General features: G+C 45.1%; 1 protein-coding gene across 1 annotated transcript in view; it reads left to right on the top strand.

The window, feature by feature from the left end:
• SQOR (sulfide quinone oxidoreductase) overlaps positions 1 to 17,494 on the top strand; it is a 114,605-nt gene that overhangs the window by 41,265 nt on the left and 55,846 nt on the right. The window contains exon 2 of the mRNA XM_082254042.1: positions 11,895 to 12,146. Coding sequence (XP_082110168.1) covers positions 11,913 to 12,146 — 234 coding nt within the window. The 5' untranslated portion in view covers positions 11,895 to 11,912. The remainder of the gene's footprint in view (positions 1 to 11,894; positions 12,147 to 17,494) is intronic.

Here is a 17,494-nt window from a genome sequence, read left to right as displayed (position 1 = left end):
TGCAGTCAGACACTTTTTATCACTTTGGAAGTTTTCCAGACTGCTATAAACAAGGAGGAAGGTTCAAAGTTCTGTGTACGCATCACATTCGGCCTGTGAAAGGACGAATGTTTATTTCTCCAACCTCCTTCCTCCTGCAGATATCTGCTTTCTTATTACCAGCCTTATCCATTTACTTATTGATTACAGGTATTTATATAGCACTGGAAATGTATGCAGAGCTTTACATACTGTACATTGATATCAGTCCCTGCCTCAAGGAGCTTACAATCTAAGGTCCCTAACTCACATGCTTACATACACTTACTAGGGCCAGTTTGGAGTGGGGTCAGCTAACCTACTAGCATGTCTTTGTAATGTGGGAGGAAACTGGAGCATCCAGAGGAAACCAACGCAGGGACAACATGCAAACTTTCTCTTAATATTTTGTTGGTCTCTTTCAGACAAAAAATAATGCTTTTCACCCTCCAAAAAGCGTTCTGCGGTGGATTACTTTTCACAGGGCAGCCTAGCCCTTTTTACCTTTTGTTTTTCTTTTTAAGTTGCTGAGCAGGAGTTTTACATTAATGGGCCGCAGCGCAACTGTGAGCTGAGGGTTGATCTCAATTGAAGTTTGACAGGCGATGCCGTCTGTGAAACTCTGCAGCCTGAGTTCAAATTGCCACATGTTCAGCCCTGTCAAACTATAAGGCTACGTTCACATGTTAGCGTAGCGGATCGCGGGCAGAACACTGCGATTCTGCCCGCGATCCGGAAATCATTGCAAATCATGGGATGCCTGTGCGTTGCCGTTGATTTGCAATGCAAACAAAATCGCGGGTCGCATGATGCCCCAAAGAAGCTCTTGTACCTTTTTTGGGCATCATGCGACCCTTGATTTTGTTTGCGCGATGTTACCGCGATTCGGCAGGCGGAAATCGCGGCAACATCGCACAGCGTTTGGGGTGCTATTGCAAATCAACGACAACGCACAGGCGTCCCGCGATTTGCAATGATTTCCGGATCGCGGGCAGAATCGCAGTGTTCTGCCCGCGATCCGCTACGCTAACGTGAACGTAGCCTAATGTAAAAGGTTTTGGTGGGTGGCCAGCACAGGGATGAGGTGATTGCGGTAAAACCACAGCTCAGCATCCTATTTTTATTAACCCACCCCCTCAGTGTAAAAAGAGCCCTTAACCACTTCTGGACCACCCACCGCATATATACTGCGGCAGGGCAGACCAACTGCGCAAAATCACGTACTGGTACATGATTTTGTGCACGGATTCTCTGGGGCGCATGCGCGCTGCCGGAGCGCTGTTCCTGCTGTGATTAGACAAAGCGGGAGCCAATCAGCAGGTCTGACGGCCGCGATGGCCCCTGGGACCTGCCGATTGTTCTGCAGAATGACAGAACTGTGGTCTGTCTACGTAAACAAGGCAGATCGCTATTCTTTTGCAGAGGAAGAGTGAAATCTTGTGTCCTCTTTTCCTCTAGTATATATACTGCCCGCACAGTTGGAAAGCACTCCCTAAGAGCACTCTTCTTGATCACCCCTAGTGTTAACCCTTTCCCTGCCAGTGTCATTTCTACAGTAAAAGTGCATTTTTATTTTAGCACTGATCACTGTATTGGTGTCACTGGTAGGGATCGACCGATTATCGGCAAAGCCAATATATCGAGGGCCGATCTGCACTTTCCCCGATATATCGGAATCGGCCCCGGAGGTTACTGATCTTGCTGATATTTTGGAAAGTGCTGTACTGGAGTGATGACTGCAGCTAGAGGCATCACCCCGGTACCGGCGTCCATAGCCGAGTGTTGGCTGTCTTGTAATGACAACCAATGCGGCTGAGAAGTCGCTCGGCTGTCATTACAAGGAGCGGGAGGAGACGCCCCCCTCCCTCCGCCTTCCGCGGCTCGCCGGGTCTCCCGTCGCACCTTTTTGAATTGAATGACTGAAATAAATTACCTTTTTGATGATATTCTTAAATTATATTATAGCAGAACATAAAAAATATATAACACAATACTCCTGTTTGAGCATTTACTTTTTCATCATTTATTTTTTATGTATTTTCGCATATTTTTACGCATATGCATTCGTGCAATTTCGCAGAAACGTATTCTCATGTTCTTGTTTTGTGCAATATGTAAATGGCTCTTTGCGCACATGTGTGCGCTTTCTCGTGCATGAGGCATAAACTACTGCCCAAAAATGCAGATTTTTCTATTTTGTTCTTACTGAAGAATACACGGCGCTTGTTTACGTGCCTGTGTGCACAGGCACATTACAAAGAATGGGCTGTATTTTAGCTCAGAAAAAAATAAAAAGCTGTTCTGATCTATTTTTAACCACTTGCCGACCGCCGCACGACTATTTACTGCGGCGGTCAGCCCCTCATAGGCAAAGCGACGTAGGTGTACGTCGCTAGCCTGTGAGGCTTCTAGGGAGCGAGCGCGCGCTGCCGGAGGCGCGCTCCCGCTTGGTCACGGACCCCCCCCCCCCTGCGCGTGTGCCCGGCGGACCCGATGTCTGCCAGGCACTCGCGATCGTCCATGACACTGGAAGAAAGGCAGGCGGCTTTGTTTGTAAACAAAGCCGCCTGTCATTCTCCCCTGTGTAAGAATGGAGATCAAATGGTTCTACTATGTAGGACCGTTGATCTCGGTTCTTACACTAGTAGCCATGTCCAATCACAGTTAGAAGCACGCCCCTAGGACACACTTAACCCCTCCCTCTCCAATACAGTTAACCCCTTCCCTGCCAGTGTCATTTTTACAGTAACAGTGCATATGTATAGCACTGATTACTGTAGTAATGTCACTGGTAACCCCAAAAGTGTCAGAAAATGTCAGTCAAGGGTCCGATCTGTCCGCCGCAATGTCACAGTACCGCAAAAAAAATCGCAGATCGCCGCCATTACTCGTTAAAAAAAAAACACAACAAAAATGACAAAAATCTTTCCCTTTGTTAGTAAACACGATAACTTTTGCGCAAACCAATCAAAATACGCTTTTTGCGTTTTTTTTTTTTTTTTACCGAACATAGGTAGCATAAAACAAATTGGCCGAAAATGTTAAAAAAAATTTGATTTTTACATTTTTTGGGGGGAATTTCATATAAAAAAAATTAGAAAAATATTGTTATTTTTTGTAAAATTGACGCTCTTTTTTGTTTATAGCGCATGATCAAAAAATCGCACAGGTGATCAAATACCAACAAAAGAAAGCTCTGTTTGTGGGAAAAAAAGGACGTCAAATTCGTTTAGGTACAGCGTCGCACGACCGTGCAATTGTCCGTTAAAATCACGCAGTGCCGAATCGCAAAATAGGGCCTGGTCAGGAAGGGGGTAAAATCTTCCGGGGCTTAAGTGGTTAAGCTGCAGTGTGCAAGAGGCCTTTATAGTGCAAAAAAATAAAGAACCCAGAGGTGATTAAATACCACCAGAAGAAAGCTCTATTTGTGGGAACAAATTATATAAATTTTATTTTGGTACAGTGTCGTGTGACCGTGCAATTGTTCGTTAAAGTAAAGCTGTGCTGTATCACAAAAAGTGGCCTGGTCATGATGGGGGGGGGGTAAATCTTTTGGAGGTCAAAAGGACAACTGAAGGCTGTGATCGAACATATGCTTATGATGAACCTGGCTTTAGTGGTAATATTTTAGGGGTAATTATGTATCAGGAATGCTATTAATGTGGTGGACATGGTTGGTTTGGCTTCAGTGGCGGCCATGTTTTGGCTGTGTCAGTGGTCACTTTCTGGCTGTACCACAGTTCTCTGTCTGGTGGTTGCAGTGGCCACAACTTGGCTATCCTATTGTTAGTGCTGATCAATCCCTGACTTTGTTTAGGATGATTTACAGTCATGCTTACTCAGTATTAAGTGTTATGGTGGCCATCCATACTTGGATTTCATTATCTGATCAATGTGTAATTCCATCAAAATGATTACATTAAAAATCGATCAAATAGCTGTAACTTCCACTCCAATGGAACGAGACTTGTTTTAGGTCAGATTCAATCAAACGGACTTGATCAGCCAGGGCAGAAAATTAATAATCATTTTGTATTAATTAACAGCACTGATATAATTCGGTAATCAGTTTGATTTGTTTTTTTACTATTATTGAGTTTATGAGGTCAATCAATATCTTGCAGTCGTATTTTCTAACTATTGATTGAATTCCACTTCCCTGCGTGTGGCATATCAATAGATTGTGTTGCCAACTACTGATCAATTATTCCTATTGGGATAGCTTGATTTGAAGAGAAATTAATCATTTATAGAAGTGTCAGGGGCGTAACTACAGGGGTTACAATTGCAACTGGGCCCCATGCTCCAGGGGGCCTGTGCGGCCCCCCTGTACACCTGGATAGGAGGGGCGGCGGGGTCCCATGCTCCAGGTGGCCTGTGCGGCCCCCCTGTACACCTGGATAGGAGGGGCGGTGGGGGCAGCATGCTCCAGGTGGCCTGTGCGGCCCCCCCGTACACCTGGATAGGAGGGGCGGCGGGGGCAGCATGCTCCAGGTGGCCTGTGCGGCCCCCCTGTACACCTGGATAGGAGGGGCGGCGGGGTCCCATGCTCCAGGTGGCCTGTGCGGCCCCCCCGTACACCTGGATAGGAGGGGCGGCGGGGGCAGCATGCTCCAGGTGGCCTGTGCGGCCCCCCTGTACACCTGGATAGGAGGGGCGGCGGGGTCCCATGCTCCAGGTGGCCTGTGCGCCCCCCCTGTACACCTGGATAGGAGGGGCGGCGGGGGCAGCATGCCCCTGTCCTCCTTTTTTCCTCCTGTAGCTGCAGGAGGAAAATGGAGGAGATTGGTTCCTCTGTATGCTGCCCCCGCCACTCCTCCTCCTATCCAGTTCACTTGTGTTCTGCTGTCTCTGGGCCCCTGTGTGCTACCCTGCCCCCCCCCTCCCCACTGTGCTCCCTCCCCTCTCCTGCCGGCTGCAGGGGATGTGTCACAATAGAGAACCAGGAAGGGGTCGGTAAATATGTCATTTACCAGCTCCTTCCTTTTCTGAATGGACAGAGTCATAGTCAGTGACATTGTAAAAAAATAAAATGATAAAAAATAATTCAGTCAAAATACCAAAAAATAAAAACTACTGACATCAGTGGGTGAACTTCCAGGATCGCAAAGGTCACACTTGCAACTGGGCCCTGGCATTCCACCACCGTGAGGAGGCCCCAAGATGGCAGGAAGGGGGCCCACTGCAGAACTTGTGAAAGGGTCCCACTGCGGGACCGTAGTAAAGGGCCCCAGGATCAGTGGGAAGAGCCCCAGGCTTGAAGGGAAGGGCCCCAGTCAGGGGTCCGGGGGGCCCTTCATGGTTACTTGCACTGGGGCCCTAGAGGTTCTAGTTGAGAAGTGTGTATGGTAACTATTAGAGGTGATTGCCTTCTCCCTGTGCCCATTGCTGTTCACTCATTTACAATGATTTACTAAAGGCAAATAGACTGTTCACTTTGCAAGGGAATTTTCACACCTCTATCGATGGCCATACACACTTTGTTAACTGATCAATTTCTCTTCTGATCAATCTCTCCCAATAGAAATAGGTGATCAATAGTTGGCAAGACAATCCATTGATATGCCACTCACATGGAAGATGGCAGAGTTTCACCTTATTCACTAAGCTCTGGGGAAAATTCCCTTGCAGAGTAAACAGCCAATTTACCTTTAGTGAATCAATCCCATTGTTTCTGATGTAGGTCCGTGTCCCTGAGTCTAGTGGTCACCTACTGCCACCTTTGCTGTGGTGCTGCCTTTCACCGCTCGCTCCTATCTACCTCCCAGGTCATAGTCTAGGTTTGAAATAAATGGAAGTGACACCTTCACCCTGCTCCCCTGCTGTGGAGTGTCATTCCTGAAGACGCCGACAGTTTGGTAAAGAGAGGGGGAGCTCTGATGCCAGCAGGAGCAAGTAAATGGCCTCTGAACTAGAGACTGACATCCCGAAGGCTGCTGAGCTGGACACTAAGCCCCTGGTCACACCATTGCTACTTGACATGCGATTTTACAGGTCCAAATCGCATGACAAACAGGGGCGGGACAAGGGGTGGGCAGGAGGGTCAGTTGCCCTGGGCGCAATTGTTTATTGCAGGGATGGGGGGCTCCTTGACCCTAACCCTAAGGGGGGGGGGCGCGGTTTGGCATCCTTGCCCTGGGCGCTGGTGTACCTTGTCCCGGCACTGATGACAAGTCAGACCCTATTGTCGGCAATGGAACTGTTCAAATCGGTGCGCCGCCAACTTTGTGGGTGCCGCTCTGATTCGAAAAAAAAGTTCCTGCACTTTTTTGGACGATTTCAGGTGTGACTTGCAATGACATCTGTGCATAAAGTCGCACAGATGTCAGTTGAGTCGCACCTGAAGTCTCACTGACATGCGGCTTTGAAATCGTTTCAAAGTCGGATTTGGTGTGACTGGGTGCCAAGTCATGATTTCTACCTTCCACAGAACGCATTGGGATTGATTTACTAAAACTGGAGAAACCAATCAACTTCCAGGTTTTTTTGTTTATGCCTAACTGAACAAGCTGAAGTTAGAAGCTGATTGGATACCATGTAGAGCTGCACCAGATATTGCATTCTCCAGTTTTAGTAAATCAACCAACCCCAGTATGTGAGCAGTCCTTGTTAATATAGCAGTCCTGCAATCGATGTTAGTGACGCTAAACCATATCCTTATTCTCCAAAAATAATCCATACACATCCACTACTTAAAATGGTTGTAAACGTTAAAAAAAAAAAAAGTATATAATATTATAACAAACATGTTACCTGCTGTGTTCAATGGTTTTGCACAAAGCAGGCCCGTTCCTCCTCTTCTGGGGTCTCCCGCCGGCGCTCCAGGCCCCTCTTCTTCATCAGGTGCCCCACGGAAAGTTGCTTTCCATGGGGGCACCCATGCAAGCTGGCTCCTGAGTCCCACTGCTGCGTCCATTGACAGACAGTGGGACTAGGCCCTGCCCTCTGCCTGTGGCTCCTGCTGCTATCAATCTGTCCAATGAAGAGTGTCAGCAGTTGAAGCTGCGCTTGTGCACATCACTGGATTGGCTCAGGTAAGGAAGGGGGGGGGGGGTCTGGGAGGGGGAGCTGCAGAGCCTCCATGAGCTCCCAGACCTCTCCATTCCCACCTGACTTGTGTTTGTAACAAGTAGTGCATGTTCATATTATGTACACTACTCTGTGCACACTATACATCCCATAGTTCCTAGTCCATCTGGGGAGTGAACAAGAGACGGTGGCTACCTTCCTACAGAATCTCACAAAAGTGAGTACACCCCTCACATTTTTGTAAATATTTTATTATACCTTTTCATGTGATAACACTGAGAGCCCGTTCACACTGGGGCGACCTGTCAGGCGACCTGGTCGCCTGACAGGTCGCCGTAGGTCGCCTTCCATAGAGAAGCTGTGGACCCGTTCTAATAGGAGCGACACAAGTCGCTCCGACTTAGAAAAAGGGTCCGAAGCTTCTTTGGGGCGACCTGCATAGACTTCAATGATATGAAGTCCGTGCCGGCCGCTCCGAGGTCGCAGTGCGAGCAGCACACCGCAACTTAACAGGTCGCCCCAGTGTGAACGGGGTCTCAAGAAATGGCACTTTGTTACAATGTAAAGTAGTGAGTGTACAGCTCGTATAACAGTGCAAATTTGCTGCCCCATCAAAATAACCCAACACACAGCCATTAATGTCTAAACTGCTGGCAACAAAAGTGAGTACACCCCTAAGTGAACATGTCTAAATTAGGCCCAAAGTGTCAATATTTTGTGTGGCCACCATTATTTTCCAGCACTGCTTTAACCCTCTTGGACATGGAGTTCACCAGAGCCTCACGGGTTGCCACTGGAGTCCTCTTCCACTCCTCCATGACGACATCACAGAGCTGGTGGATGTTAGAGACCTTGCACTCCTCCACCTTCTGTTTGAGGATTCTCCTCAGATACTCAATAGGGTTTAGGTCTGGAGACATGCTTGGCCAGTCAATCACCTTTACCCTCAACTTCTTTATCAAGGCAGTGGTCATCTTAGAGCTGTGTTTGGGATTGTTATGTTGGAATACTGCCTCTGTGGCCCAGTCTCCGAAGAGGTAATCCATGTCCTTAGTCTGCTTGTGTTCGGCAAACTGTTTGTCGGCTTTCTTGTGCATCATCTTTAGAAGAGGCTTCTTTCTGGGATGACAGCCATGCAGACCAATTTGATGCAGTGTGCGGCGTATGATCTGAGCACTGACAGGCTGACCCCCCCACCCCTTTAACCTTTGCAGCAATGCTGGCAGCACTCATACGTCTATTTCCCAAAGACAACCTTTAGATATGACGCTGAGCACATGCACTCAACTTCGTTGGTCGACCATGGTGAGGCCTGGTCTGAGTGGAACCTGTCCTGTTAAACCGCTGTATGGTCTTGGCCACCGTGCTGCAGCTCAGTTTCAGGGTCTTGGCAGTCTTCTTGTAGCCTAGGCCATCTTTATGTAGAGCAACAATTCTTTTTTTCAGATCCTCAGAGAGTTATTTGCCAGGTGGTGCCATGTTGAACTTTCAGTGACCAGTATGAGAGCGTGAGAGCGATAACCCCAAATTTAACACACCTGAGTCACATGTCACCGGGGAGGGAAAATGGCTAATTGGGCCCAATTTGGACATTTTCACTTAGGGGTGTACTCACTTTTGTTGCCAGCGGTTTAGACATTAATGGCTGTGTGTTGAGTTATTTTGAGGGGACAGCAAATTTACACTGTTATACAAGCTGTACACTCACTACTTTACATTGTAGCAAAGTGTCATTTCTTCAGTGTTGTCACATGAAAAGATATAATACATTTTTTTACAAAATTGTGAGTGGTGTACTCACTTTTTTGAGATATTGTATATACAGTGGGACCATGGGGAATGAATGTAGTCACCCTCTTAATAAGAAGTTAGATCACAGCAGCTAAATAAAGAATGAAATAGATTTGGAGAGGCTGAAACCAATAGAAGGGACATTTTTGCTTTAAGAATACATACCTAAATATTTTTATTTTTTTCATAAACCAGTTTAGTGTCGCTAAGGCTGCATTCACATGTCAGCTTATAATCGCGGGCAGAACCGCCGCGGTTCCGCCCGCGATTCGGAGATTTATTGCAAATCGCGGGACGCCTAGCGTTGCCCGTTGATTTGCAATAGCCCCCCAAACGCCGAGCGATGTTGCCGCGATTTACGCCCGCCGAATCGCGGCAACATCGCGCAAACAAAATCGCGGGACGCAATACGCTCCAAAGAAGCTCTTGTACTTTTTTGGAGCGTATTGCGTCCCGCGATTTTGTTTGCGCGATGTTGCCGCGATTCGGCGGGCGTAAATCGCGGCAACATCGCTCGGCGTTTGGGGGGCTATTGCAAATCAACGGGCAACGCTAGGAGTCCCGCGATTTGCAATAAATCTCCGAATCGCGGGCGGAACCGCGGCGGTTCTGCCCGCGATTATAAGCTGACATGTGAATGCAGCCTTAAATCTGCTTATTAAGAAGGTGTAGTTTATATAGGGGTATATTCACCAATGGTGGTACATCAATCTCTGTCATTGAAAGCACAGATAAGATACACTTTCACCCAGAAAGGATCCACATGACTTCATGCTTCAACCACACCTTGTGTAAATGAGAGCCTTTCACCCGTATACAGCTTTACAACTGGAAATGTCTACAGACACCTAATGAGGAATTCCCTGAGTCATGCTACAGGGGTGACATTGGTGGCTCAGTAGTAACTGAAAAATGCTCGTGATTAATCCTTAGAACTACAGTTTTTTTTTTTTGTGTGATTTTCTGTGGCAGCCACCATTCTGGTGCATGCACAGATGTGCCGACCTTTGGTCTTGGCATAGCCTGTTGTCCAATCTGCGCACATGCAGGAGTTTTTCAATGGATGCACACACAGATTTCGGGGGCACACGTGTGCTGCTGGGCGCTCTCGGGACCTGAATCCCGGGAGAAATCTGTGCGCGTGCATGGGGCAGGGAGAACTTCTCGCCTACCATAGGTGAGAAATATGGAAGTGCTACTTTACATCACAAATTACTTTGGTGGAAAAAAAATTGTCCATTTTTAAGATGGAGAGGGAGAGGGAGGGGGAGGAGGCAGAGTGCATGTGTGTGTGTGTGTGTGTGTGTGTGTGTGTGTGTGTGTGTGAGTGTGTGCGCATGTGCATGCCCGTGTACTTATGGAAATAAGTTTTATGTAGCCCCTGACATTCAGTGAACCACTGCCCATGCTATGACATATCTACATGTTACAATACATATTATAGCAATTTAAAATGAGCCTTATTCACCTCTGTAGCTCTAGGCATTATGGAGAAATGTATACTCAAAATCTAAAACATAGGCACTGACATTACAACTCCTTTTATATTACTTTCTATGAAGAGCAGAATCTTGGCAGCCTTTCAGCCCTCTAAAGTAAGCCCTATGTAATCTAAGCCGTTAAAAACCAATGGAAACCAGGAGTCTTTGTTGTGATCTTTGGGCATCTTTGAGAATGAGTTACCTCACAGTACAAGCAGCTACAGAGGTCAGGCATTGTTTTAAAAACTATTTTACTGTTTGTTTAGAATATTCAAATACTTTAAAGTACAACTAAGGGCAAAACTTTTTTTTCTTTTTTCAATTTGGATAGAGAAGAGAGGGATTAGAACGCCTGTCAAATGTTATCGCTGTCTGTGCCCCTATTAACCTCCCTGGTGGTATGATTCTGTCAGGAATTCTGTACCAAAAGCGGTACAATTCTTTTCATGGAAATTTGGCGTTATGTATTATAGGCCTACAATTCTTAGTAATTACTGACTTAAACCTGACCAAAACAAGACTCTAGTAGACATCCCAGATGTGATAAATTTGAAACACAAACTCGTGAATTATAATCAAATCAATAATATAATTTTATTATATAATATATATAATAAAATTATATTATTGATTAGATTATAATTCATGCGTTATATATTATATATATATGTGTGTGTGTGTGTGTATATATAACGCATGAATTATAATCTAATCAATAATATAATTTTATATATATATATATATATATATATATATATATATATATATATATGTGTGTGTGTGTATATAGGTATATATATATATACATATATATACATGTGTGTGTGTGTGTGTGTGTGTGTGTGTGTATGTATATATATATATATATATATATATAAAATATAAAATGTGTTACGTGTTTTGTGCAACGTTTTTTTTTTTTTTTTTTTTTTTTTTAATTTCCCTCCCTAGTTCCGCTCCCATGCAGCACTGCTGCTGCAGAGAACGGAACTAGGAAGTCCTCCTACCGACAGACGAGCGGCGGAGATCTCGGCTGGCGGTCACAGCAATGAGAGCTCATCGCTGGATCGCCAGGATAAGGTAAGACACTCCGCTGCGCTGTCTGCATAGTTCTGCCATTCACCCCGAGCGTGACTCGGGGATACCGATAATAGCAGAAAATTCCTACCCCGAGTCACGCTCGGGTTTACCGCTAGCGGGGTTAAGGAGGTTCACCTTCTCTATTTGTCCTGTTCACCATTACCATTAAAGTGAAAGTAAAAGAAAATCCCAAATTTTGGGTTGCCCCCAGAAAAGTAATAGAGGGGAAATTTTCCAATGGGGACACTAGTTCTGGTGACTTAGGGTCCCCAAGGGATTCCCTTAATTTGCAGGAATTTCCTGTCACTTCCTGTTTGCCTATGGGACAGGAAGTAAAGGGAAATCTCCAAAATGGGACACAGATGGCGAAAAGTCTGACAGGTTATAATCCTCCCATTTATATATTGTAATGTCCATTGTCTGGTCACAGGTGCACTTTAGGCTAATAATTCCTAAAAGATATTTCACTTTCAAAGTCTGATATTTTGTTCCCAGGTTGTAATCTCATCCACGATGGCCTTCTTTGGAGTAGTACCGTGCAGTGGCCCTGTCCACCAGTGTGCTCATTTATTAAGGGCTGGAGTGAGCGTTGGCACAAACCGCAGTTTACACGTGACAAGTAGATTTGCTGCCAAGGAGTATTACGATGTGGTGGTTGTTGGAGGCGGTGCTGGAGGAATAACTATGGGCTCCCGGATGAAGAGAAAAGTTGGAGCTGGGAAAGTTGCCATCATAGAGCCAAGTGAGGTAAAATGGCTATTTTTTTTCTGTTTTTATATTATCTGGTTTGTACATATACATTGTTGAAGGTTTGAGTCACAAATTGACACACTTGGTAAAAAAATTGTTATTATACCATTATCTTCCATTGTGTTTCTGTTGACCCTTGTAGGTAATGTAATAAAACGTCTAGGCCCTTGTGGCTTTATAACTGTAGTACAATATTTGTAATCTACAGACAGATTGTAATATTTTAAATGATCCATTTCTACTTGTATTATGCTATATTGATCGTACACAGCAGGTAATAGATAAAAGTAAATTATAAGGCCACTTGCAGATAGGGCTGTCTAGGAGTAGTGCGCCCCTCCCAGCATTTAAATGTGCCCAGGAGGGACAAGTCAGCATCCCGCCCCTCTGCCTGTCAAAGTCTATGGCAAGCTGTGGTTGGACAGGGATGAACACTGTATCAAGTGGTAATGAATTTAAAGTGGAGTTCCAGACAAATACTGTAGCTGCTGACTTTTAATATAAAGACGCTTACCTGTCCAGAGATCCTGCAATGTCGGCCCACCGAAGCCAATTCCTCCATCCGCTTGGGTGCAGGCGCCAGTGCCGGCATTGCAACTAAGGGAAACCGGCAGGCTTCACTGCCGGTCTCCTACTGCACATGCGCGAGTCGTGCTGCGCTTTCTGAATGGCCCCGTCATCTTCTGTGGGACACGCAGGTCCCATAAGGCAGCTGGGGGAAGGAGGAGGGGCCGATACAAATGTGGAGATGAAACACCTTGCTGCGGCAAGGATGGATGGAAGTCCAACCGGGGATAGGAAAAAAAGGTACAAAACACCAAAAAAATAAAGGTTATCCAAAAATGAGGGGGGTGGGGTGCTAGATTGGTTTAGACCAGGGATCCTTAACCACATCCATACCGGCGCATAGTAATATGACGCCGGCAGGATGGCTTTACCGCCCCCGGGGGCGCGCATTGCAGAGATCAGGGATGAGGCTCGTCCCTTGGACATAGCCCATCCCTGATCAAGGTAAACAGCCAATAGAAATTGGCTGTTTACCATGTGATCGGCTGTGTCAATCACAGCCGATCACATGAGCGGCTCCAGCACGAGCCGCTCATTCTCTCTGCAATGCGCGCCCCCAGGGGCGCGCAGAGCAGCGATCGGGGACGAGGCTCGTCCCTCGGACAGAGTCGATCCCCGATCTAGGTAAAGAGCCAATGAAATTGGCTCTTTACCACATGACCGGCTGTGTCCAATCAAAGCCGGTCACAAATGTCAACAGAGAACACGGTAACTAGCTGTCACCGTGTTCTCCTCCTCACACACTGATCCTGTGTGAGGAAGAGATTGTGGTAACAGCTAGTTACCAAATACAGTGCACGCTAAACACACTGATTGCCCCCCCCCCCAATAAAGAGCACCTGTCACTAGCCCATCAAAGTACCCGAGTACCTGTCACCAGCCCATCAGGTACTCTGATGACAGGTTCTCGGGTACTCTGATGGGCTGATGACAGGTACTCGGGTACTCTGATGACGGGTACTCTGATGACAGGTACTCGGGTACTCTGATAACAGGTACTCGGGTACTCTGATAACAGGTACTCGGGTACTCTGATGACAGGTACTCGGGTACTCTGATGACAGGTACTCGGGTACTCTGATGACAGGTACCAGGGTACTCTGATGACGGGTTCTCGGGTACTCTGATGACGGGTACTCGGGTACTCTGATGACAGGTACTCGGGTACTCTGATGACGGATACTCGGGTACTCTGACAGGTACTCGGGTACTCTGATGACAGGTACTCGGGTACTCTGATGACAGGTACTCGGGTACTTTGAGTACCTGTCAACGGAGTACCCGTCATCAGAGTACCTGTCACCTACCCATCAGAGTACCCGAGTACCTTCCACCTGCTCATCAGAGTACCTGACGCCTGAAGTACCCGAGTACTTGCCGCCTGCTCATCAGTACCCATCACTACTCATCAGTACTCATCAGTACCTATTACGTATCAGTACTGATCATCAGTACCCATCAGTACAGTATCACCTATCAGTATCAGTACTACTCATCAGTACCTATCACCTGCCTGTCACCTGCCCATCAGAGTACCCGAGTACCTGTCACCTGCCTATCGGAGTACCCGAGTACCTGCCCCCTGCTCATCAGTACCAGAGTACCTGTCACCTGCCTGTCACCTGCCCAACAAAGTACCCGAGTACCTGTCACCCTTCATACAGCCACCATGTCCAAGTCCAAAAAGGTTTATATACGTCCTCCGTTTAAACCTAAATACCGGTGTTATGGAAGCAGATAGCTGCCATAACCCTGGTATTTTTTTAAACGGTGGACGGTTGGCTTTCCGATAAGGGTGGTCCCAGCGGCGGATTCGCCGTGGGATCACCCTTCCGGTATGGTGGAAGAGGTGCCCCCCCCTCCCGCCGCGTCCGGTCCTTTTCCCCGCTTACCGGACCCGCCGGCAGCGGGGAAAACGATCCGGTCCCGGATCCTTACAGACAGGATGTTGAGTGAGGGCAAGCTTGCCCTCACTTGACTCTATGGTCTTGGAGGACCGGAGCTACGGAAAATGTTGTTGCCTAGCAACCGGTTTAAAGGTCATTTTTTTTTTTTTTCATTTTATATAATAATTTTTTTTTTTTCTATCTTTTAGTGTACTTGTGAGATCTGAGGACTTTTTGACCCCAGATCTCACAAAAAAGAGGTCCTGTCGTGCCTTTTTCTATTACAAGTAATGTTTACATTTCTTGTAATAGAAATAAAAATGATCAATTTTTTTTTTTTTTGTTAAACGGTGTAAAAATAAAAAATAATAAATAAAATAAATAGTAAAAAAAAATTAAAGCGCCCTGTCCCCGTTAGCTCGCGCGCAGAAGCGACGCATACAGAAACCCCGCCCACATATGTAAACGGTGTTCAATCCACACATGTGAGGTATCGCCGCGATCGTTAGAGCAAGGGAAATAATTTGAGCCCTAGACCTCCTCTGTAACTCAAAGATGGCAACCTGTAGAAATTTTTAAATTGTCCCCTCTGGGGATTTTTAAGTACCAAAGTTTTTCGCCATTCCGTGAGCGTGCGCAATTTTGAAACATGACATGTTGGGTATCTATTTACTCGGCGTAACATTATCTTTCACATTATGGAAAAAAATTGGGCTAACTTTACTGGTTTCTTATTTTTTAATTAAAAAAAGTGAATTTTTTCCAAAAAAATTGCGTTTGGAAGACCGCTGCGCAAATACGGTGTGATAAAAAATATTGCAATAATCTCCATTTTAATCTCTAGGGTCTCTGCTAAAAAAAAATATATAATGTTTGGGGGTTCTAAGCAGTTTTCTAGCAAAACAACTGATTTTAGCTTGTAAACACCAAATGTCAAAAATAGGCCTAGGCAAGTGGCTAGGATGTATGATGATGCTCCTTGGATGTTGGGCCCCTCTATATGGCTAGGCTGTGAAAAAGTCTCACACATGTGGTATTGCCATACTCAGGAGGAGTGGCAGAATGTATTTTGGGGTGTCATTTTTGCTATTTACATGCTATGTGTTAGGAATATCCTATAAATTGACAACTTTGTGTAAAAAAAAAAAAAAAAAGTTTTTATTTTTTTCCCACATTTTCCAAAAACTTGTGGAAAAAAAATGACATGTTCAAAGGACCCATAATGCCTCATAGAATATACGTTGGAGTGTTTGCTTTCCAAAATGGGGTCATTTTGTGGACTTTTCCATTGTATTGGTGCTCTAGGGCCTTGAAAAGTGTGATAGGTAGTAAGAAAGTTTTATGTGTATTTATGCTCCTAAAATGCCTTATGGTGCTACTTGGACGTGGAGTCTCTTTTTGTGGCCAGGCTGTGTAACGGTCTCACACATGCGGTATCACCATACTCAGAAGGAGTAGCAGAATGAATTTTGGGGTGTCATTTTTGCTGTGTACATGCTATGTGTTAGAAATAGCTTATAAATTGACAACGTTTTAGGAAAAAAAAGAAAAAAAAAATTTTTTCTTCATTTTCCCAAGAATTGTGGGAAAAAATTATAACTTCAAAAAACTCATCATGCCTCTTACTAAATACCTTGGACTGTCTACTTTACAAAAAGGGGTCATTTGGGCGGTATTTGTACTGTCCTGACATTTCAGGGCCGCAAGAAAGGAGATAGGCCGTCAGTACATCTGGTGTGATCAATTTTCAGTAATTGGTACCATAGCTTCTAGACTCAATAACTTTCACACAGACTAAATAATATACACTAATTTGGGTTAATTTTACCAGAGATATGTAGCAGTATAAATTTTGGCCTAAATGTATGAAGAAAAATTAATTTTTTGCAAAATTGTATAATAGAAACTAAAAAAAAGTGTTTTTTTTTCAAAATTTTTGCTCTTTTTTTGCTTATATCACGAAGAAAAAAAAACCCAGTTGTGATCAAATACCACCAAAAGAAAGCTCTATTTGTGTGAAAAAAATGATAAAAATTTTGTTTGGTTACAGTGTAGCATGACTGAGCAATTGTCATTCAAAGTGTGAGAGTGCTGAAAGCTGAAAATTGGTCTGGGAAGGAAGGGGGTCTAACTGCTCTGTATGGAAGTGGTTAAACTACAGCCCTCCAGCTTTTGCGGAACTACACATCCCATGAGGCATTGTAAAACTCTGACATTCACAGACATGACTAGGCATGATGAGAATTGTAGCTCCTGAACAACTGGAGGGCCATAGTTTGAAAACCCCTGGTTTAGACCTAGTTTTTTGTTCTAGCCTGGAACTCCACTTTAAGGGCCAGTTCACACCACATGCTTTTCTCCATCAAAAACACATGGAAAGTAGGTTATATGGGTTTTAATGGCATAGTTCACACCAGAGCAGTGCGTTTCACTGCTTTTCAGTTCCAGAAAAAAAAAAAATACAACATGCTGCTTTTTTCCTGCACAGAACTGTACTGGAAGGAAGTAAAAAGCATAAAAAAAACACCGGACCCCAGTATAAAAAAAGCACCTGGAATGCATCCACAAACGCATCAAAAACCCGTTAATAAAGCGCATGCAGAAAAGCATCCAGAACTGATATTTTTGTGGTGTGAATGGGCACTAATGTTTGTTAGTGGGGGTTTTTTTTTCACAGCTGGCTGCAGATTGAAATTAGTACATTTTTTTTATAAATATCAAATTTTTTTAAAACCAAAGCGGCGCAGTTTGCAGTGCAGTGGCAACTCACTTTTGGACTATCTGTCTCTAATTGTGAGGTAATGGGAACATATCTGTGTTCTTAATAGAGATAAACAACAGGGGATCAAATGTACCTGTATTTGTGGCAGCAATATTTAATATAATAAAGTG

The sequence above is a fragment of the Pelophylax lessonae genome (genome assembly GCF_965119305.1).
Source record: "Pelophylax lessonae genome assembly, chromosome: 4".
In the NCBI taxonomy this organism is placed as follows: Eukaryota; Metazoa; Chordata; class Amphibia; order Anura; family Ranidae; genus Pelophylax; species Pelophylax lessonae.
The sequence above is the reverse complement of the archived record's forward strand: the minus strand, read 5'-3'. Positions and strand labels throughout refer to the sequence as shown.